This window comes from Suillus plorans (assembly GCF_016647745.1).
Source record: "Suillus plorans strain S12 chromosome Unknown HD556scaffold_44, whole genome shotgun sequence".
In the NCBI taxonomy this organism is placed as follows: domain Eukaryota; kingdom Fungi; phylum Basidiomycota; class Agaricomycetes; order Boletales; family Suillaceae; genus Suillus; species Suillus plorans.
In genome coordinates, this window is record NW_024537428.1 from 317,508 (window position 1) to 338,854 (window position 21,347).

At 48.0% G+C, this 21,347-nt stretch overlaps 9 protein-coding genes across 9 annotated transcripts; 2 read left to right on the top strand and 7 right to left on the bottom strand.

Moving 5' to 3' along the window:
* Window positions 1-112: 112 nt before the first annotated feature.
* HD556DRAFT_659897 (uncharacterized protein) lies at window positions 113-2,217 on the bottom strand. Its single transcript, XM_041311226.1, has 9 exons — window positions 1,948-2,217; window positions 1,776-1,890; window positions 1,633-1,715; window positions 1,342-1,577; window positions 1,214-1,280; window positions 1,112-1,159; window positions 922-1,058; window positions 744-873; window positions 113-686 (listed from the first exon to the last, which is right to left on the bottom strand). The coding sequence occupies exons 1-9, from the start codon at window positions 2,101-2,103 to the stop codon at window positions 288-290; spliced, it is 1,371 nt and encodes a 456-aa protein (XP_041158129.1). The 5' UTR covers window positions 2,104-2,217; the 3' UTR covers window positions 113-287.
* A 1,281-nt stretch (window positions 2,218-3,498) lies between these two features.
* HD556DRAFT_1204959 (FAD-linked oxidase-like protein) lies at window positions 3,499-5,606 on the bottom strand (the record flags this gene model as incomplete). The annotated part of the gene is made up of 13 exons (XM_041296451.1): window positions 3,499-3,641; window positions 3,700-3,804; window positions 3,857-3,954; window positions 4,043-4,334; window positions 4,395-4,508; window positions 4,582-4,705; window positions 4,766-4,815; window positions 4,866-4,923; window positions 4,977-4,996; window positions 5,046-5,117; window positions 5,179-5,239; window positions 5,304-5,437; window positions 5,489-5,606. Coding segments are annotated over 13 exons (1,389 nt in total), but the record flags the coding sequence as incomplete, so codon positions are not given.
* A 1,480-nt stretch (window positions 5,607-7,086) lies between these two features.
* Window positions 7,087-7,486, bottom strand: HD556DRAFT_1445515 (uncharacterized protein; the record flags this gene model as incomplete). The annotated part of the gene is made up of 3 exons (XM_041306944.1): window positions 7,087-7,103; window positions 7,157-7,420; window positions 7,471-7,486. 3 exons carry the CDS (start codon window positions 7,484-7,486, stop codon window positions 7,087-7,089), a joined length of 297 nt encoding a protein of 98 aa, XP_041158131.1.
* Window positions 7,487-7,752: 266 nt separating this feature from the next.
* HD556DRAFT_1445516 (uncharacterized protein) lies at window positions 7,753-9,009 on the top strand (the record flags this gene model as incomplete). Its single annotated transcript, XM_041306945.1, has 16 exons — window positions 7,753-7,759; window positions 7,812-7,829; window positions 7,882-7,899; window positions 7,951-7,968; window positions 8,021-8,038; window positions 8,091-8,108; window positions 8,161-8,178; window positions 8,231-8,248; window positions 8,301-8,318; window positions 8,371-8,388; window positions 8,441-8,458; window positions 8,509-8,526; window positions 8,579-8,596; window positions 8,649-8,807; window positions 8,860-8,877; window positions 8,930-9,009. The coding sequence occupies 16 exons, from the start codon at window positions 7,753-7,755 to the stop codon at window positions 9,007-9,009; spliced, it is 480 nt and encodes a 159-aa protein (XP_041158132.1).
* Window positions 9,010-9,095: 86 nt separating this feature from the next.
* Window positions 9,096-10,334, bottom strand: HD556DRAFT_1445517 (uncharacterized protein; the record flags this gene model as incomplete). Its single annotated transcript, XM_041306946.1, has 7 exons — window positions 9,096-9,216; window positions 9,278-9,443; window positions 9,484-9,690; window positions 9,743-9,825; window positions 9,873-10,045; window positions 10,094-10,126; window positions 10,191-10,334. 7 exons carry the CDS (start codon window positions 10,332-10,334, stop codon window positions 9,096-9,098), a joined length of 927 nt encoding a protein of 308 aa, XP_041158133.1.
* A 210-nt stretch (window positions 10,335-10,544) lies between these two features.
* HD556DRAFT_1386931 (Hydantoinase B/oxoprolinase) lies at window positions 10,545-13,032 on the bottom strand. Its single transcript, XM_041303431.1, has 10 exons — window positions 12,688-13,032; window positions 12,542-12,628; window positions 12,195-12,492; window positions 12,096-12,138; window positions 11,885-12,039; window positions 11,634-11,823; window positions 11,437-11,575; window positions 11,322-11,391; window positions 11,036-11,272; window positions 10,545-10,985 (listed from the first exon to the last, which is right to left on the bottom strand). Exons 1-10 carry the CDS (start codon window positions 12,909-12,911, stop codon window positions 10,662-10,664), a joined length of 1,767 nt encoding a protein of 588 aa, XP_041158134.1. The 5' UTR covers window positions 12,912-13,032; the 3' UTR covers window positions 10,545-10,661.
* A 66-nt stretch (window positions 13,033-13,098) lies between these two features.
* HD556DRAFT_1386939 (pyridoxal phosphate-dependent transferase) lies at window positions 13,099-14,872 on the bottom strand. Its single transcript, XM_041303432.1, has 4 exons — window positions 14,298-14,872; window positions 13,893-14,239; window positions 13,428-13,841; window positions 13,099-13,375 (listed from the first exon to the last, which is right to left on the bottom strand). The coding sequence occupies exons 1-4, from the start codon at window positions 14,647-14,649 to the stop codon at window positions 13,214-13,216; spliced, it is 1,275 nt and encodes a 424-aa protein (XP_041158135.1). The 5' UTR covers window positions 14,650-14,872; the 3' UTR covers window positions 13,099-13,213.
* A 1,123-nt stretch (window positions 14,873-15,995) lies between these two features.
* HD556DRAFT_1386951 (uncharacterized protein) lies at window positions 15,996-17,928 on the top strand. The gene is made up of 5 exons (XM_041303433.1): window positions 15,996-16,540; window positions 16,599-17,192; window positions 17,247-17,325; window positions 17,384-17,474; window positions 17,527-17,928. The coding sequence occupies exons 1-5, from the start codon at window positions 16,130-16,132 to the stop codon at window positions 17,636-17,638; spliced, it is 1,287 nt and encodes a 428-aa protein (XP_041158136.1). The 5' UTR covers window positions 15,996-16,129; the 3' UTR covers window positions 17,639-17,928.
* A 936-nt stretch (window positions 17,929-18,864) lies between these two features.
* On the bottom strand, window positions 18,865-21,086 carry HD556DRAFT_660611 (acyl-CoA oxidase). The gene is made up of 4 exons (XM_041311228.1): window positions 20,843-21,086; window positions 20,469-20,784; window positions 19,740-20,418; window positions 18,865-19,685 (listed from the first exon to the last, which is right to left on the bottom strand). Exons 1-4 carry the CDS (start codon window positions 20,955-20,957, stop codon window positions 19,110-19,112), a joined length of 1,686 nt encoding a protein of 561 aa, XP_041158137.1. The 5' UTR covers window positions 20,958-21,086; the 3' UTR covers window positions 18,865-19,109.
* Window positions 21,087-21,347: the final 261 nt, after the last annotated feature.

Genomic DNA, 21,347 nt, shown 5'->3' on the forward strand with positions numbered 1-21,347 from the left:
CAAGTGAACGGTCAACATCGGTAAATAACCGACGGGTTGTAGTCCGTTTTAGTATTATAGCACCAAAAGACTGATCAGAGACTACGTCCAAATCCCATGTGACAGTGGCAATAGATATGAAAGCAACGATACGGTCCTTAGACTCGAACTTGAGGTCTGAGGACCGAGTCGTCGTGTGGGTAAATAGCGTCCAAGGTATAAGTGTCATTATTTCGTTCGTCCTCTCGTAAAAGCACACCTGCTACGGCCTTCCAGATATAGCGACTCAAACTTCCCAACCGCACTCTCTATTCAGGATGCTGGCACCCCCGGGTACGATATAGCCGCCCCCATTTCGTCCACCAATCCTCCACCGCTTCCCGAGCGTCGAAAGCGAATAAGTCGATATACTCTTCCCATGTGTCACGTAAAAACTCTTCTTCTGCGTCGTCCCAGTCAAGCAACGCACGCGCTCTCGCATCTCGTAAACCGTCGTCGCGAGCTTGCTGTTCAGGACCAATGGGCAAGCATACGAAATCTCGTTTCCGTAGTTCAGAAGCTTGCGTTGCGGCGCAACGTGGCTGCCGCAACTCTTCGTAAGCGGAAAGGAGAACGGAGGTATGCGATTTAGCTGCTGGGAGAGAAAAGAGAGTCGATAGTGTCATGGCATCCTCTATCGACATTGCAGCGTTATGTGACCCGTTGGGCTGTAGAAACCAGCGATCATTGGGTGATGTATATGATGAGGAAGTAAACAAACACACCATCAATGGGTGGGCGGCCTCACCAACTAGCACTACTCTTCCACTTTCATGAACCCAGTTATCAAAGGGTTCGTAAATAGTATGACCAGTTGGAGTCATAGTCTGCGCAAATCGTACTAGCTTTTGTATTCTGTTCACCAACATCAGCAATGTCAGCGGAAATGAACCACGGACGTACCTAGGTTCAAAGCGATCCAGCTTCAAAAACTTCTCATCCAAAGGTTGTGACCGTGCCCATGAGTCTTGTGTTGGTTTTCCATCCGTAGGAACATGCATGACTATGGCATATTCTTGTTTGAATGACTTGGGATCAACCTTTTGGAAAGTTAGGTAGTGTTCTATCGGGCATTCGTGACCAGGGTACACACGGTGAGTAGCCCATGCATTGCGCAGTCATCACCCAGCCATAGTGACCACTAATTAAGCGTTAATATCATATAAAGATGCGATCACCATCTTCAATTTCATACCTCTGGTGAGACCGTTAATTGAAAAAGATCTTTGTGTGGCCGCATCAGGTCTGTGGGCACGGTGATGCTACGAGCGGTAATCCGCATTAGCCGTAAAAAAACAAATAATCGGTAAAAGGAGTGCCTACTTCACCGATACGCGCTTATCCAAAACGCCTTTAATTCCTTCAGGACCAACCACCACAGGACGGACGACGCTCCTGTAACCATCTGCACCAATAATCACGTCCGCAGACAATCTAGCACCCTTGCGCGTGATCACCACGCCCTTCCACGGATCGACCGAGACGACTTCCGTATTATATCGGAACTGAACGCCGGCATTCTTGGCAAACTCGACGAACATCGCGTGCAGCGCTCCATGCTATTACATACTCATCAAAGATCCGGAAATGTCGCATATAATGAACGCGGCGGACCTGCATATATAGAAAATCCGCCGCCAACGCCTTCATAAGCTTCTCGTGCAGTACGAGAGGGCCGAGTTCTTCCCCGGATTTCCCTGCAAGGAAACTTTATGAATACAGACGGATAACGGAGATCTTTTTGGGGCATTATTTACCATCCCTGAATGTAAACCTGTTAGCTTTTATGGAAACCCTGGCGATTGCAGGTCCGAGTCCCCAATGATTCAAGAGGCGGGTCATATTTGGTGGACACCGTATTCCGCCGTGACTCTAGATTGGGTCTAAAATTCATACCGCCCAGGACTGGATGAAATTGATATTACATACATTACATCTCCCGTCGCCCTGCTCCACAACCAACACCTGATGGCCCACTTCTTGTAGCGCATATGCGCAAGCGACGCCTGCGATGCTCCCTCCGACGACTACAAAGCGCAGCATCTGCGAAGTCCTTCTGGGGATGTTCTGCGGTCCTCCCGGCATGATGAACGTCGAGTCCTGCGATGATGAAAAGTGTGGGTACGAGTCCCAGGTAGCAAATGGTTATGGTTATGTAGCCCGGTGAAGGGAACTTAAGTTGACAGCAGTGAGTGACTCCACCACGCGGAGACCGGTGGAGTTGTGGGTGAAAGTGGACTTTGTCGTGCTCAGTAGGTAAAAAAAGACAGTCCTCACTCGAAGAAGGGAAGCGAGCCCATTAATATATGGTTCGCTACATGCACCACAAAAGAAGATTCTCCGGATTCATGATTTTGCTGGTATAAATCCGTGCATTCGTTATCAGATTTTCATCATCGCACGTAGGTCGGTCGGTCGGTCGGTCTAGTCGAAACCGGCCGTCCCACGATGACACTGATTCTTGTTTACTCACTGCGAGAAGAGATTTGGGTTGCTTGTGTGGATCTAGCCATTCTGTGACTTTGTAAACCAAGTAATACCAGTCAGATAATGGGTTATCATGCATGCATATGATAGAACGGAATTTGTTCATTGCTCTCGGTCTGTGGGGAAGCGGTGCACCGAGGAGTGGGTGTCATGCGGGTGTAGTGCTATTCTGGTTGTTTTCTTGTTTTTCTGTGGTCTGATCGATCGCTACAAGTGATTTACGTAAATATCACACATGAGTTTTATTTATGGCTCGTCTGGCACAACCAATAAGAGTCCTAACAAGCGGATCAAGAGACATCGGAGTGGCCTTTGGACGGTCACCGACCGGCGACGGCTGAGGTTTTCATTCTACCGCGAGAAGAATTTAGCATGGGATGGAGTCCATTGCATTTGCAGCAGCAGAGCGGAATCAACTCTAGATAACTATCGACTCAAGAGCCAAGGGCATGTCTCATTAATATCGGGGCAAGATGCATTCAACTTGTTCGCAACCAACACTGCATCGCAAAATACCCGTTAGAATCGCATAATGCTTAAACTTAAGGGCCTTGCTCACACATCGGGGTTATCAATCCTATCACCCGCGAGAGATCACAGATTGACTGGAAGGTAATATGCAGAACGTATTTGCAAAATAATTTACAATTATATATATATTTAGCACGATGGCTGCACCAAAAGTACCAAGAAACCACTCGAGATGACCACAGGAACGACGGCTTTCTGCTGTGCAAATCTAAAACAGGGCCGTTGAATAATAGTCAAACTGTTGATTAATAAATACTCGGTCGTCCTAAGAAGTCATCGAGAGGATACAACCTTCAAAGGCGAAACAAAAACGAGCACCTGGCTCTGAGACTTAAGATTTGCTGCTGGCCGGCTTCGTATTCGAAATAACGTGACCTTCTGTTGAGGAATTTGTGTCGGATGGCGGCGAAACATCAGGATACAACTATAAGATATAATCATATCAAACATCTAGTTCGCAGAGGAATTGCCTACCTTCCCTGGATTAAACAAATTATGGGGATCTAGCGTCTGTTTGATCGTTCTCATAAGGGCTACTGTGCCTTCCCCAAGTTCAGTCAAGAGGTAGTTCCGTTTACCTGCACCAACGCCGTGTTCCCCAGTGCCTAAAGCGTGAACCAGATTATGAACACTAACACTTCACTAACTAAAGACAACACTCACATGTTCCTTCGAGTTCGATGGCTTTGCGATTAATCCTACCAACTGCTTCTCGTACAAGGGCAAGCTCCGCGTCGTCCGCGTAGAGAACGAGAGCATGAAAGTTACCTTCATAGCACAGCATGAGTAAATACGTACACAAGTGTACCAAAGAACGCACCATCGCCAACATGGCCAGCGATCGGTGCAACTAGACCAAGTTCCTCAAAGTCTTGCTTCGCAGCAGAGATAAGATCGGGTAGGCGTGACACTGGGACACTAAACAAATAGCGGGTGAGCAAATGATGTGGTTTCGTTATAGGGTGCCGCCGGATCCACGATCCCAGGAATGTCATCAATTACTTACCATACGTCAGTCATCCATCCTTGACATCCCGGACGATATGCAAGGCACGCGAAAAGCGCATTTCGCCGGTCCTGCCAGATATCCTCGCTTTCTTGCTCGTTTGAAGCAAGTTGGTAGTCGGTCGCACCATGTTTCGTAATCACGCTTTCCACGTAGCGTGACGTTTCCTGAATCACATTATCGGAGCCTTGGAACTTGAAGAAGAGAGTAACTTTCTCTGGCCACTTTCTCGCAGACGTCCCATATCGGTTTAGCGCCTTGATCGTAAGTTCATCGATGATCTCGACACATTCTGTGGGGAAAAGATATGACCCGCTCGGCATTTAGCACCTCTGAAGGGCTTCTGACTTACGTAGTGCTGCGCCGTGGTTCAAGATGTCACACACTGCATTGGTTGCATGCCGAATATCAGAGAATTGCGCGACGGCAACGGTGCTTGGCAGAACGGGGGCAAGACGTAACGTAGCTGTAGCAGAACGACAAGCCACGAAGGAACATGAGTAAGTGTAACCAAATACAGACGGACACACTCCGCCTACCTTCTGTGATAATTCCGAGGGTGCCTTCCGCACCTATGAACAACTTAGTGAGATCAAAACCTGCCGATGACTTGCGGGCGCGCTGTCGCGTCTTGATCACTTCGCCCGACGGAAGTACCACTGTCTTACAAACCTCCTTCATAAGCCAAATGATATTCTCAGCATAACTGACAAGCTCACTCACGATGTTAAGAATCCATTCGCCTCTTGCTGTTCCATATCTGACCGCATTGGCTTGAGAAAGTTTGTGAGATTTCTTGGGATTTCGCGAGGTTCTGACTCACTTCCAGAGCACCCAGTTGAGATCATGCCACCTATCGTGGCACCACGACCAGGATCAAGCTAGCAGATCCTTGTGACTACGGAAAAATGATTTCATTTTACTTGATACATACCGGAAAAAACAACGGAATGCCTGAGAATATGTCAGTCAGGTGGGTAATACCGGCTACACAACGACATACCCTTTTCCTTCAACGTTTCATTCAGATCATTCCAGGTGACCCCAGCTTGGCAAACCACATCTGCATCCGACTCTGTGACCAAACATCACATTAGCATCAACGGAGATTTAAAATCATGTAGGATCACGCCCACCATTGATTGCTATGATCTTGTCAAGAGCAGATAGATCTACGCATATTGATCCAGCGGATGGCTATAAAATGCAGCATGATTCAGTCAGAAAGAGGTATGATGACACTAAGAGTGTATTTTCGTACAGCAGACAAGTTCCCTTCCAAGCTAGTCCCTCCTGAGTATGGCACAATTGGAACTAGATACTTGTTAGATATTTTTACTACCTTTACAACATCTTCGGTGCTTCGAACGTGTACAACAATAGTGTGCGGTGATCCTGTGAAATTTCATGGTTTAGAGTTCGAGGAAAACTGAGAAGCAGACTGACCAACAAATTGAGAGTACGCCGACTGTGCGTAAGCATACAATTCACCGGGGTCGGTAGATACAACAGAGGATTCTGGGAATTCCGCCTGCAAGTCTTCAAGGGCCTTGGCAAAATTGGGTGTCGGCTCAGAACCAGTCTGGAGAGCAGTGGGAACAGCCTCGACGATGGTTTTCGCTGTTGGATTTGAAGAACCAGTATCTCGAGAGTGTGCCAGGGCAAAGAGTGAAGCTCCACCAGCGATTACAGCAACTGCAACTGCAGATCCAAAGGACTTGGCGGTTCTAGCTGCAGTAGTACTGTACAATCGGCGGGAATGGGTCTTAATTGGTCGCGAGAAAGGATGAGTATTGACACATCTTGGGCTTGCGGGGAGAAAGAATCGCAAGGAAGCCTTGCTCGCGCCAGCGGAAAGACCGAGAAAGACGAATCGTGTAACTGCAAAGGTCATAACTAGCACATGAGTCTGATACAAGGGCAGACGTGGAGAAAGCTTCGTGCCCTGTTGTGCCGCATCAGCGGGACTTTAAGTGATTGATGGGCGGCTTGCTCATCGAAAAGACCCCAGACATGTTCGGTTCCACTTCACATTAATGACGGCATCACCTCACCGGCGTTAACGAGTACGTTCAATTACCAATTTAGAAATGTCACTATGAAACACATAAATCTGTCTATAGTTGGTGCACGTCCACCGTTTCAGTCATGAACGCGTCTCACCACGATTTCGCAGTTGCTAGTCATCCGGGTCAATGGCGCAAAAAGGAACGTGTCGCGGGGACAATTCATCCTGAATTGCTGCCTTCCTGTTTCAACGTGTCCTAATCCCACGAGGACTCCTCTCGACCAACTTGTAGGCATATTGAGCTTGACTTGAGCCGACGGATTACATTAGCGGTATTTCATAGATGAGTTCCTGACCTCTGCTATCAATCGCCCTAGTCATCCGAGTCACTCAGGAAAATCAACGCTTCTGATCCAAGTCAGTTGCAAATGATCATATGCTTCGATAGCAGCGATGGAGTTCTCAGATAATGTCCTGCTCAGCAGCTGTAAGGGGGTGACACTCCAAAGACCCACTCGCCTAGTGAGGCTTATGCAGTTGGAAGTTTGAATCGTCATGATAATCCTTTGTAGCCGCCCGGCGTTGGTTCTCGATGGTAAACGTCAGCTTTCAACTTGATCACTGTTTGTGTGCTTACTTTCTACTGGTATCGGTGTCAGTCAGAGAACTACCGACAGCGCTCTAGTTCATGCTGAGAACGTACTTCTGACACATTTTGTAGCGATGTACCACCATGGCATTGTACTAGGGACGTAACTTGAAAGCCCACCCATCGCATTGCTGTGCACTACACCAACGCCGATCCAGCCGATCCGAAAGCAATCGAATGAGTTCTTTTATGTGAGGAAAGTTACAATATCGTACAAACTGGGTAGGACGCTGTCCACCGCGCGTCCTCCATGACATCAAAATCCACCAATTGCTTGATCATACAATGTTTCATACAGTTCCACCTCCTTAACTCAAGGGACATGTCATCAACTCATCAAGAAACCACAATTCACTAAGCCCAATCTTCTGGGTATCATCATATTACTTAGACTGCAGGTGTTGCTGAATACGAACATATCAGTGGGACTGTGACAACTGCACCAGACATCACATACGCAGGCGGTGCTGTAAAACAATTTCAATAATTGTGTCGATTAACTCCTCCTTCTGAGAGCGTTTGGCCGACCCTGGTATCCAGTGAGAGAAGCCTGCTTCATATGTGCGAACGGCAGAACCGATAGTTTCCCTGACGGCAGTTGCATTGGGAGACGCCATGTACCGCTGAAGAGCAACACGAACAGGGTAAACAGACTCCTGCTCTCGTGTAAGGCGGTGCTGGGCCCAAAGATGGAAAGCGTTTTCGAAGATAATGACGGCGGCTTATAATCAATAATCAGCAGATTCATTGCGATGTGGCATAGAATCTCACCAGAACCAAGCTGCATAATCTTCTCCAACGCTGACGACCCAGAGGGCTAGCCTTTCAGGTGAGAATTGCGTGCATGAGCTGTGAGCAATGGGACATGCCGAAAACCCGAGTCGTAACGTGGACCACATCTGATCTTCTTCGGGGCGGTAGAACTGATGAATCATGATCAAAAGACAGAAACAGTCCAACATAAATCGACTTGCATACTGTGATTATCAACATATCAGTGCTCGAGCTCGATGAAGGATCAAAACATTTACGTTCTGTCAAGGAATCAGCGACATGTTCTGTCAGCGAAGCTCGAGCTCGACACAGGATCAACACACTCACGTTCTGTCAAGGGATCAGCGACATCTTCGGTCAGCGAGGCTCGAGCTCGACACAGGATCAACACACTCACATACTGTCAAGGAATCAGCGATGTGTTCGGTCAGCGAGGCTCGACTCGACAGAGGATCAACACTCTCACGTTCTTTCAAGGGGTCAGCGACGTGTTCGGTCAGCGAGGCTCGAGGTCGACAGAGTATCAATACACTCACATACTGTCAAGGAATCACCGATGCATTCAGTCAGCGGGGCTCGAGCTCGACAGAGGATCGACACACTCACCCACTGTCAAGGGATCAGCGATGTGTTCGGTCAGCGAGTCTCAAGCTCGACAGAGGATCCACACACTCACGTCCTGTCAAGGGATCAGCGACGTCTTCGGTCAGCGAGGCTCAAGCTCGACACAGGATCAACACACTCACATACTGTCAAGGGATCAGCGACGCGTTCGGTCAGCGAGACTCGAGCTCGACAGAGGATCAACACACTCACCATCTGTCAAGGGATCAGCGATGCGTTCGGTCAGCGAGGCTCAAGCTCGACAGAGGATCAACACACTCACCAACTGTCAAGGGATCAGCGATGCGTTCGGTCAGCGAGGCTCAAGCTCGACAGAGGATCGACACACTCACCCACTTTCAAGGGATCAGCGACGCGTTCGGTCAGCGAGGCTCAAGCTCAACACAGGATCCACACTCACGTCCTGTCAAGGGATCAGCGACGCGTTCGGTCAGCGAGGCTCAAGCTCGACAGAGGATCAACACACTCACGTTCTTTCAAGGGATCAGCGACGCGTTCGGTCAGCGAGGCTCGAGCTCGACAGAAGATCAATGCACTCACAATCTGTCAAGGGATCAGCGACGCGTTCGGTCAGCGAGGTTCAAGCTCGACAGAGGATCGACACACTCACATCCTGACAAGGGATCAGCGACGCGTTCGGTCAGCGAGGCTCAAGCTCGACAGAGGTTCGACACACTCACATACTGTCAAGGGGATCGGCGACGTCTTCGGTCAGCGAGGCTCGAGGTTGACACAGGATCAACACACTCACCCACTGTCAAGGGATCATCGATGCATTTGGTCAGCAAGGCTCGAGCTCGGCACAGGATCGACACACTCACCCACTGTCAAGGGATCAGCGACGCGTTCGGTCAGCGAGGCTCGAGCTCGACACAGGATCAACACACTCACGATCTGTCAAGGGATCAGTAATGCCTTAAGTCAGTATGCTGGCAGAGATGATCTTAGTACTACTTAAAAGTAAGCGTCGAATATAAATCAGGAGTTTTGAAAAATTCCTACATTCTCACTGGAGTATATGGAAACCATAGACCCAAGTCGTCTACAATCTGGCGGTCGGATGGCTCAGATATGCGCGACGAGATTGTCTTGGAGAGGTCAAGATGCTGTGCAAGTGTTCTCAATGCATAGACATAGTTAGTTGTTTCTCGCCACAGATCAGTGAGGTTTGAGGAGTTACCTTTTGACTGCATATCTGACGCACAGCTCCGAGCTGCTCCGCTGAGTCGAGACAAATATCTGTTTGAGTGTATCATCATCCAGAGTTTCGGCCGTCCGCTCGATCAGTATCCCGCAGTCTGCATCGTCCTTATCCATATCTGAATGCCGGAAAGCAAACACAAGCACTGAATTGATTATTAACAGCTCGAGGATTAGCCGACTTACCAGGCAGGCATATGTGACATCTCGGAGGACATTGGTTGCCCTTTTGGTTGTACAAAAGCTTTAGTTGTGGCCCATTGGTGAATGCTTCTTTGGCATGCTGCGAAGCCAGCGCTTGAGCATCTGTTCTCGATACTCCCTCACTTATCAGCTCTGCAAATTCATCGTCATACAGGGCGTCGAATTTAGTGAACAACGCTATCACTGCAACTAAAGATCAGGAATGAGTTAATGGTACACAACGGCAGATGCGAAGGCTTACTGCTCCCAGTGTCGCACTGAGAGAAAAACTTGACTTCCGCTTCCGTGAAAGACCTCCCATCCTCATCCATCGGAATGCAGTACCTGTGCAAAAGATGTGAGATAACGCACACCATAAATTGACCGATTACCATATGACATGGATTCGATCACTCAAATGTTTCCTCTTAGAACGACTTGCGATAAAAGCCTTCACCTTGTCGAATTCAAACTGTCCTCCTGCCTCAAATCCGCGTGAATCATGAAAGATAAATTTCGGATTGCTTCGAAACACCATTTCATTCTCGATATCGTGCACCCCGCGCTGAAAACCCGTTAGGTGATGTCACCAACAACAAAGAACACGCCCTACCTCTCTGGATGCCATCAGCACGGCGGGATCGATCTGATTTCCAAAGTCAATCGATCAATCAGTGCTACTAGTAGTATGCTGGTATCATGGACCGCACCTTTTTACCGGCGCTGTCATATATTTCTGGGTTCTCGCGTGTATTACAAACCCTCTGCAGGATGGTGGTTTTTCCTGCATTCGCTCTTCCGATAATGAGGATTCGAAAGCGGTAGATTTTCTGTCTTATCTCTGAAGCATCCATAATGGAGGAAGGTAACAGTGTGTGAACTCTTTGAGCGCCTCAGGCTGAAGCAAGTTATTATGTTGTTACGTTGTACGAGGCTGTTCTTGTCAACTTTGGGACTTCGACCCGAGAAGCGTAGTGCCAGTGGGGCACTTATCACTCCTGAAACTGTTAAGGCGCGATACCCTGTAGCCTGCAAGCTGTGCTGTGGTTATTGTAGCGACAAAGTACTAGTCGAACTTAATGCATTACTGCAGTGCTACATAAAAATGGAATGGCATTGCGCCTTCAAATCATCACGTAACTCGGAAAAACATACACTGAAGACTTGTCACAAAACGACCCCTAGAACCCAGCTTGGGCAGCAGCTCTCTCTGTCAAACTTCCTCTTGCTTCCCAGGGATGCTTATGTTCGTCAGTAGTTTCGAACTGGCCTTCGTCAGGCATACCCCAACCTCCGCCACCGGGTGTCTCAATCAATAGGCGATCTCCTTTTCCCATGAACACCGTCGCTTTCCCTCCTATATTTATGTGGCGTGGTCTCATATCTTCCTCAGAGGTTTCCTCGGGTATATCACTGTCTTCTGCGCGGCGCTGCTTGACCCAAGTGTTGCGTCCCATCATGGCAGGCTCCCCACCTGCCATGCCGTATGGTGCACGTGTACGTCTCTGTCGTATGTGTGAGCTTCACCGGAGGAGGGGACACCAAAATGACATACTTCGCTTAGGATGGACACTTGCATTCCTTGCATAACCTCGAACTCTCGGATTACACCATCGCCGCCATTCCATTTACCTTTCCCTCCAGAGCCTGGTCTAAGACCGAAGCGGTGTACGAGAATGGGATAGCGGCGTTCAAGAATTTCGACATCGCCAATGCGGGTGTTTGTGATATGAGTATGTACACCCGATGTGCCATGCCATCCTGGGCCGCTTCCTGATCCACCCGCGATGGTCTAAAGAACGCACGTCAATGTCATCGCCAATTATAATGAAACGTCAGACCTCATAATAACCCCATCCAGCAATGGCTGTACCATTCTTATCTTTACCGCCCGTACCAAAGGTCAAGTTGCTGTAAAACATTCAGAATAAACCTATTTGAAAAGGAACAACGAACTTGGTGCACCCTTGACTAGCAGCACACGCATGGAAAGCCTTAAGGACCACATCTACAATGCGCTGTGAGGTCAATACATTTCCACCACACACGGCAGCGGTCCTGGATGGGGAAAGAAGGCATTTTTTGGGAATCTTGACTGCAGTAATTCATGTCAATACGATCGCTGGAGTTTCGGTTTGTACCAAAGAACGTACTCTCGATGGGGACAAGACAGCCAGCGTTGAGCGGTATGTCGACATTCAACATTGCACGCATACAATAGATCACGGCGGAGTGTACCACTGAAATCGGGGCATTCAGGTTTCCCCTAACTTCGCATCCTGTACCCTCGAAATCTAGAACAGCAGATCCTTCTTCCTCGTTGATCTCTACCTTCAGCTGGATCTTTAAGCAATGACATGATTCTTAGCGCCATGATTTTATGTGAACGGCAATCGGAACTCACTGGAGTTCCATCATCCAGATAGTCCACGGCACTGAGCAAATTAGTTCCCGACTTTTTGACGACGTCGCGTAACAGACTTCGAACCGAGTTCTCGGCATTATTCCTGATATGATACATGTATTCTTGAACAGTTTCTAGACTGTAGTCATCGACGACTGCAAGCAACATGATAGTCAGTGCATAGGGCAGGTAAATGGTCGATATGACAGACTCGCTGTGATTAGCTGAACTCCCTTGTGGTTTGCCGCAATTTGCTTCAAAACATAAGTAAGCAATGAATTCTGGAAGGAGCACTTTTTGAGTGGCCTACCGCCTTGATGTCACTTTCAACGTCCTTGATGTTCCTGCAACCCGAACTCCCCGGATATTGTGCTGGTTTTTCGACCATATACTCGTACAACCCCTTCTTGTCAAACATGCCGTCGTTTACGATCTTCAGGCTCACGATTTCCGCACCCTCTTCGAATATATTCACAGACGTAGGCGGCATAGACCCAGGCAGGATGCCGCCGATATCAGCATGGTGTCCTCGGGAGGCAGTGAAGAATATGATCTCGTTGGTCCCTTTGTCAAAGACTGGAGTGATGATAGTGATGTCCGGCAAGTGACTGCCCCTTGGTGAATATGTGTGCAACTGTGAAGGAAAGCTGCACGTACGATCCCCCAGCATGAGGAGAGTTGGTCATTAGCACATCACCATCTTTCAACTCCTTTCCGTGAAGTTTCATTTGGTACTTCACAGCGCTGGGATCAGATAAGCTGCGCTCCAAAGACGCTCACTAGCAACTGCTTTAAAGACTCACAAGCTCATAGATCCAAGATGAATCGGGATGAAGGGCGCATTTGCGACCAAATCGCCGTCAGGAGCGAAGAGTGCACAGGAGAAGTCCAAGCGTTCCTTTATGTTAGTACTGATAGAGGTTTGTTGCAAAGACCTGCCCATTGCCTCTGCGACGCTCATAAAACGATTCGCGAAGAGCGTGAGCAGAATAGGGTCAGGACCGCTAGATGGTTTAGTGACAGCCATGATTGATTCTGGTGAATAATGCGAGACTTTGGAGGCTTGAAGGCTTAATCTCAGGCTGTTTCATGTAGCACTCTGGGGCGAATGATAATGAATCATGTGTATGATCACAAGACGATCCAAGTTCCGAATAAAGCACGCCGCGGACGAAGACTCCGTGCTGAGATAAGCAACATCCAGCTTACGAGTACTTGCAGTGACCCTCGAGATTACATGGGCACCTTTGATGCACTGTACCAGAGAAATACTTCTCCAGAATGTTCCCAGATAGTTACATATATGTTGACATAATTTTACATTATTGCTCAAGCCAAAACTTCCCTCAAAACGTCCACGATCTTCTCCACTTCCTCGACGGTGTTATAGTGGACAAGTGAGATGCGGACGACCCCATCATTCACGTCTAGTTTTGGCCGTAGATTGTCAATGAGAGAATACGCGTAAAAGTCGCCGTATCGAATTCCGATCTGTGCAACATGCATGATTGAATACAATAAGGTCATTGAAAGTCGGACTTACCCCTCCCTTTTTGTCAAACGCTTCTACGATATCCTTGCTCTTGATCGCGTTCTGTCCGACGACAACAAAGCTGACAGTGGGAACTCTTGAAAGATTGATCTCGCTTGTCCCCACAATGCGAACACCTCTGTCAACTTGTCTTGCATCCGTCAAAAAGCGGAGTAAAGGAGCCAGAAGGTTTTGCTCATGGTCTGCGATTGCGTTGAAAGATGCTACAAGATCATCTTCTGGCGTCAACGACTTGAGATATGGCACGATTGCCGTTGCACCATATACTAGCTCGTAGCCTGGACCACCTGGTTGCAACTTATATGGCTTGTCGTCCACCTTCAGGAAATTATGTGCGAGGGACGTAAGAGATGTCTGCATAGCCGCCGGCCGCACGTAAACAGCAGCATTATGAGCCCCGTACACCTACAAAATAGTGTCAGATGCGAAATCGAAGGGAGTCGCGGGTATCGAAACCTTGTACAAAGAAAACACGCAGTAATCAACATCCCACTGTCGTACGTCCATTTTTCTATGTGGTGCATGTGCAACACAATCTACACACACTTCAACCTTTCTTGCGCCTTGTTCTTTTGCACACTGGCGAAGTGCCTTCACCGCCTCTTCTACAGGAACCAACGATCCCAAGATATTGGAACATGCGGTAATGGCGGCCAGCCTGGTCCGCGAAGAAACCAGTTGCAACAGTTCTTCGACTTTGTATGCAACTGAGTAAGGGTTTTCCGCAGATACTGGCGTAGGTTGCCAGTATTTGACCACGGCATTGCGCCGCTCAGCCAGACGCTTCCAAGGACCGTTATTTGCTGAGACGAGCGTTGAGTTGTTTTTTACAAACGAATACAGGAAAATAATGTCAGAAACCTTCATGTTCATAGGTAATGATAAATTCATCTCCGGGTTGAACATCATTTTCGAGCGCTCTGGCAATGTTCTCCAACATCATCGTCGAACTCGGTCCAAACACGATCTCGTCGATGGAAGCAGCATTGAGCAACTCTGCAATGGCGAAAGGGCCCTCGTCCACGCGCTTGGTACTCAGCACGCTGACAAAATAGTCAGCTCCCAACTGTACGTTGGTGTTGGTCAGATAATCTACAATGCGATCGATCACTCCTTGAGCGGTCTGTGATCCTCCCGCATTATCGGCGTAGATATACCCTGATTCCAGGGACGGAAAGCAGGCGCGAACTTCGTCGATGTCGAGGGAAGCCATCTAGTCACTATTGCCAAGGAAGTGTGGTCCAAGAGAAAAGGATGAGTGTTGTGAGACTGTGAGTATCGTTCAATGATAGTAACTCCATTATGTATTTATGTCCAATAAGACGTCGCAGGTTCAGCCTGATCGTGAGGCGTTGGGTACACATGAGCATCGATCTTAGTCGAACAACTGTGGGCGGTCCGACGTCTGTGCGGTTGGAGGTGAACTACTCATGTGTGAGAAATTAAATCAGTCACCTGATGGAGTTTGAAAACCTGAATCTCCAGGTGCCCGGCCCGCCAATTCTTAGTCTGCCGTTTCGCTGCACCGTTGACGACACACATGACTCCGACTCCATCTTAAGTGTATGTCTTCAGTCTGACTCTCTCACGTTTTTCTCAATATGACCAGGTATCTTCCAGTAAGTGAATACATTGATTTTGAAGTGTTCTAACAGATTTTTATCACCCAGTACCTGCTTTATTGATGGTCATGACAATCTTCATTTGAAGATTTGAAGTTGTGCTTCATTATTCTAGATCTAAAGTGTAATGAAGCTCAGCCAAAATTTTGGTGAATTCCTGCTTTGTTGCATATCCATGTCTTCTTTCTGCTTGCTGCTCGTCCCAGCGCTTCTCATAATTTTTTTAGTAATCTCAAACTTTGCCTCGCCATCTGACACATCCGTCCGTCCTCCCTCATCTTTTCGTACATCTCTGCACCCTCTTTGAATCTTCTTGCAGTGAAGTAAGGTTGGTCAAACTACCAGCTTCTTTGGATACAACGGCTGGCTGCAATGCCGCGCCAAGTCATGGTGCGTGGCTTCCTTTCTGTCTGCTTTGCTCTCCGAGGAAATATGGGTCAGTCATTGGTATTGGTATGTATATACCTCTGCTTGTTTCATCGCTAATATCTTTATTTGCAGACTTTCAAACAACTCATTTGTTGTTCATGTATTGGCATTCACACTAATTTGTGGTCCATAAGGACCGCACCTCTGAACGACTTCTGGATGCACTCACTGACCGTTTTCAGAGAGCACCATGATTCTCACAAAGGAATCTGTCTTAGCACTGCAGGTCCATAGCGTTGGCCCAGTAGATATCTCCTTTTACACCCTGTTAGTTAACCGTATCACAGAAAAATTGAAATAATCATTGCATGAGATCACATACAGGGTCCTGAGAATTTTTTAGACTGTTACATGCAAATTTAGCACCACAATAGTAATCCGCGCGTCGCGATATTGTTGCGCAAGGTTTTGAGCTTTGGACTGATCAGCATGCTAAAAACTTGTGGTGCTATTCCCTCGAATTTATTTCATTTCATTTATTTAATTTCTGAGCGTACTGGCACGTGACAAGTTCGTTTGCATTGTAGAGACGTTCTAAGTTGGCGGCGAGTCTGCAACCATCTCCTGCCTGGGTAAGTACATAGTACCTACCAGGTCCTACAAGTGCCATACAAACCCATTTTATGACCACGAAGTCTGAAAATGACTTCTTTGGGTTCTCTGACGGAATTTGTTGCCTCTCAGGATGAACTTGTCCGAGAAGCAGCTTTGACTCTTCCCCACGAATTCTCTCGCTGCACGTACTCCCTGGGTCCAATCAGGCAAGCTGTATACCTTTGCCTTACTTGTCAGTTGCCCCGCGGCCTGTGTTCTTCGTGCTCCATCGCGTGCCACACGGATCACGAGCAAATAGAATTATTCCCCAAGCGCAATTTCCGATGTGATTGCCCAACGACTGCTATCCCACACGGATGTACTTTGCACCGTAGTCTAGAGGAGGGAAATAGGGAAAATTCATATGGCCAGAATTTTAGGGGCATTTTTTGTCGATGTGGCCGACCATACGATCCGAAATGTGAAAGGGAAACAATGATCCAGTGTCTCGCATGCGAGGTGCGTGGGCATGCGTTAAAGCTATGTCGGTTGTCATTGATACACCTCGTCTGCAAAGGACTGGTTCCACGAGTCGTGTCTACACTTGCGGACACGACCATCCTCACGGGAACCGTCTCCCGTCCCTGAAGCAGAAACCCCAGACCACGGTAATGATACCGAAGACAACCAGTCTGAAGCCTCCTCTTCAGGGCTGCCTCCGCCGCTCGTATCTGCTGAGGACTACGATGCATTCGTCTGCTCCTCTTGCGTTCGCTCGATTAATACCCTTCACCGGTATGCTGGTACACAAGGTGTCATAATGGTGGTTCGTGATACAGAAGATAGCCCATGGAGGAAACTTGGGTGTAACCCTTTATGCGCAGATCCACCGACAAACACGGAAGATGATCTACTAGATATAGATGATTCTTTGACAGCCCCTGGGCAAAAACGAAGCCGATCGCATTCCTTTCACTCAGAGGAACCAGAGCGGAAAAAACAACACATTTCACCAGAGCCATCCTCGCCTTGTCTTGCCCCAGCACCAAATCCGATTGCACACGCTATATTCCAGGGTTCACAGCAACCGTCAGATACAAAAGCACCTCTGAGTGAGGGTGATGTTTTCTTGACTGAAGGTTGGCGCGAACGGTGGTGCTGTTGCAGTCGTGTGAGCTTCTCATACCCACGCTTGCTTACGTTTCCGTTCATCGGCGAATTCTAGTGTTTTCCGTCTCTCAGCGATCGTCCGTATCTCTTGGAGGAAGAAGAAACTTACGAGCCCCCGGAAGATCCTGATTCTGGTGCATACTTCGTTCTTATCTGAAGCAGCTGCATACTAACATGAAAATTCAATGTCAGCTCTTTCTTTGGAGGAACTCGGTATGCGCGCATTGGAGCGTCTTCCCCGCGATAGGGCGATTGACGGGATCCGAGCTTTCAATGATATGCGGTTGGTGTTTTGATCAGATGTCTGACGAATCTTTCATTGTGCATTTTCACAGGGATGACTTACTAGCATATCTCCGGCCGTTCGCGCAGGAAGGCAGAATAGTTGGCGAAGCTGACGTCAGGCAGTTCTTTGAAACATTGCACGAAAGCAAGCACGGTTCTTGATTGTGTTTGCAGTTGTACCAAAATTTGTGTTGTATGAGGTATTTCTTTGTTTTTCCTACGACGTCGAGACCCTCAGCTATAACAGTCTTGTATTATGCCTGAGTTGGCTGAAGAAGTGATTGTATCTTGCTCCGTAACACTATGCACACGGGATCTGTCTGACAATGTGCTTCGATATGGTTCGCTCGGTCCATATAGATAATCTTCACAATCACTCCGCTGTCGATGTCCACCGGACTTGATCGCACGCGTTAGACCGCACGTCACATCTAATTAATGAAAGACTACCTGCCATTATGTCCGACCTCGCCGCGCCCGCCAGCTTGGGCCTCAAAAATCATCGACCACCGGACCCGAGCAGGACGATCGAACCTCAAAGTTACCCATACTTCAAACGATTCAACGCAATTTAGTTTTGTTCTTCTACCACCTTATCTTCGATTTTTCTCGTACGATAGGAAAACAGAAGTCGGGACTCTAGCCGGGAATGAGTACCAGCCAGCCTATCATCAAGCCGCAACACGCTGGGCAATAGAGTTGAGCCAAAACCATCTCAAAAGTTTCCGTGTCAGCGAACCCGAATCCAGTTCCATTGCGCCCCAAGATTGGGCCATGGTCAGGTCAGGCACGTTCTCACAAACGCCTGGATGCAAGTATACGCTATAACACAACCTTATTACCCACAATGTAATCATACCCGGTGGTCATGTGTGCGACGGTAATCTGAGTGTGCCGCAAGAAATATTAATGGGGTACGTGCGTACGTGACAGCATAACCTTGTGAACGATGGGTCAGATCTTAAATAGATAGCATAGGGTTCTTTCGAGGATATACGTTTGACTAATTCACTCGTACCTATTCCTATTGGATCTTCTGTCCGTAAGGGTAGTGATGTGATCTTCGAGCTTGCGTTTCGATTGGAGGAACCCTCCGGTGCTTCAATAAGAACCCAGCTCTCAAGATCATCCATACGCAAGTAAATACGGCGAGACCTGCGTGGGGCTCACACAATGCAAGATGTCTTATCTATGTGGAGTTTGGCGGAATGAATGTGCGATGCAGGGTTTGCCTTGGAAGATAATCCTTTCTCGGAATAAAATTTCAATTACCAATTCATAGCAACGTACATATATATGAAAGAAATACAAGGACAGGAAGTCATTAAGTACATACGGTCCGCAGAAGCTCGTGGTACATCAATTACAACGAACATGCAAAAAATAAAAAAAATCTCAGTAGTAGCTAGTTGATATTACACTATGTATGGCCATCACCGATATCCGAGGGAGTACGCGCGCTGAGATGAATCTCCGGGAATTGCAAAAATAGCGTACGGACAACTTCCAGAAGCCTCGAGGGTTCTCTGAGAACGTCAGTAAAAGAACGATCTCGACTGTAAGAGAAGGAAACGATGTTAACTGCGGAGTTTAGACCGACCATGATTAACACTCACGATACTAGTAGAACAGCCTATAGCATGGCTTGTACCTGATCATAAATGGGAATAGCGTGACCAGTGAAAACGGGCATCTCATCGTGGTACTCCTTCCACGCCTCATCAGATACGATAGGCGCAGAGACATACTCCTCAATGGCCAGATTGTTGAGGTAAGTATCAAGATGGGGAAGGGTTGCTGTAATAGCCTCATCTTCACGAATGCGTTGCAGAATTCGCGTTAAGCCAGCATTCTCCGAATACCATGCTGAATCGCGGCGGATGACGGCACATTCATACACATCAAGGATTGGCTTCGGAAGACCAGATTTCAAACCGGCGGAATAAGCAAGCGCGTGACCCATGGCTTCAACCGCAAGCTCCGCCTGAGGAAGAATGAGAGAGTTGAAGGACTCGCTACGGTGTCCGCCGTGCAAGCTGTTAAGAAGGCTGATATTCTCTTCCAATAGAGAGGCTGCGTGCCGAGCAAGAAGTGACTCGCTTGGGTCTGGAAGAGGTATCTTGTACCGCTGAAGGAGGAGCTCGGAGAATAGGCGGATGCATAAAGTGAGAATATCGCCCTCAGCGATGATCACGCCTTTGCCATCATTCTGAATGAATACGATATGTCAATCGAGCATCATTGAATGAAAATGCCTACGAACCTCAATACGAGCCATATAATTGTGCTCAAAGGTGCCTTGTGCACCGCATCTTTCAGCAACCTCTGGCACGCAGCGCTGGAAGTGTCGACAAACAGTGGTTTTGACGATGACCGCGATACCATGTCTGACACGATGATCCAGAGATTTATCAGCGCCATTTTTGGCTACTATCGGGAACCAATTGCTCATAACGAGGCCAACAGCGGTTGCGTGGGCAATAGGCCATTGTTGAGTCCTGAATGAGATAATGGGTACGGGATTAGCCCCTTTCCCCACGAGGGACCGATGCATAGAATAGCGACCGGCAATGAACGCAGCTGCTTTTATGGAAGATATCCAGGGTGCTGTAACAGCTAGGGTTCCGAGAGGGATGCGCCATACTTCATCCCACCACTTCTCTAGAGGCGAGGCTGGCAGGGAATGGTCATAGATGTTTGACGACACGAGTGCACTGAATGGAACATGGACGTGATTGAAACGCGTTATAGAGAAATCGAGAGGGCAAGTTCCGGGACGAGCACCAAGTCTGATCGACTCGACACCTTCGAACATTTCGTGCTCGTTGCAGACGGGCACAATGAAGAATCGAGGGCCACGGTCTTCGCCGTCGACTATAAGCCTAGCCATAACCAAAGCGATCTTCGAAATACCAAAGGATGGGGTGGAAGCAGGCATGAATCTATATGCAATTCATCAGAGGGTTGCTCATCTTTGATAATAGGTACGTACTTGCATGCCTCTTCGCGAGGTGTATTAATAATGAAGCCCCCAGGGGTCTTCGTAGCTGTTGTCTCGATGTTGAATGCATCTAAACCGTGACCCCTCTCTGTGAGGAGATAGATACCAACGGTGTCGAAACGCAACAAACGGTTTACCAGAGGGCGGAGGTCTGGCCGTTTGTGAAGATGCCGGGAAAGCGTTCCGATGGTGAGACCGACATGAGCTGCCAGTATAGTAAACATGGCAGTATCCAATGACATGATAGGGTCTGTCATCATGGCCCAATACTTTGGAGAACAGACTTGAACATCAAAAGCCGACAGATCTAGATTCAAAGAAGATGCATCTGTGTCATGTGTTTGAGGACCAAGGGGTCAACGTACTGTAGGTGTGCATGAGAAGTCTTGCCCGCTGGTAGGACAGGGACACACGGTCATCAGTGGGAAGAAACTCGACGCGAGTAGTGAAGAGGGGATGGTGAGGGAGATGATCTGCCATGTTCGACGAGGCTGACGGGGAGGGCGCAATAACTTATTCCGACTATCTTGCGGGCTTTTTATAGAGTTTGTCGATCATATCATCAGGTCAGGTTGGGTGAGTACTAACCAATTCGAAACATGATCTCTGCGGTCTGAAAAACGTGGACCCAAGTAAACCATTCTGTCAAATGATATCAATATCATCACAGCCGAACTACCGGATTGAGAATCAGAGGATAACATCGTAGGAAATTAACATCTTTGTATATGACATGAGGTCAGAAAGAGAGCTTAAGTGTCAGGAACCAAGATACACACGGATTTAGGCCATGAGTGCAGATTCTTCCGATAGGAAGCAATTTGGCCGATGTTTGGAAATATGTGGCATGAGTCGTTACAGTTTTCGAGG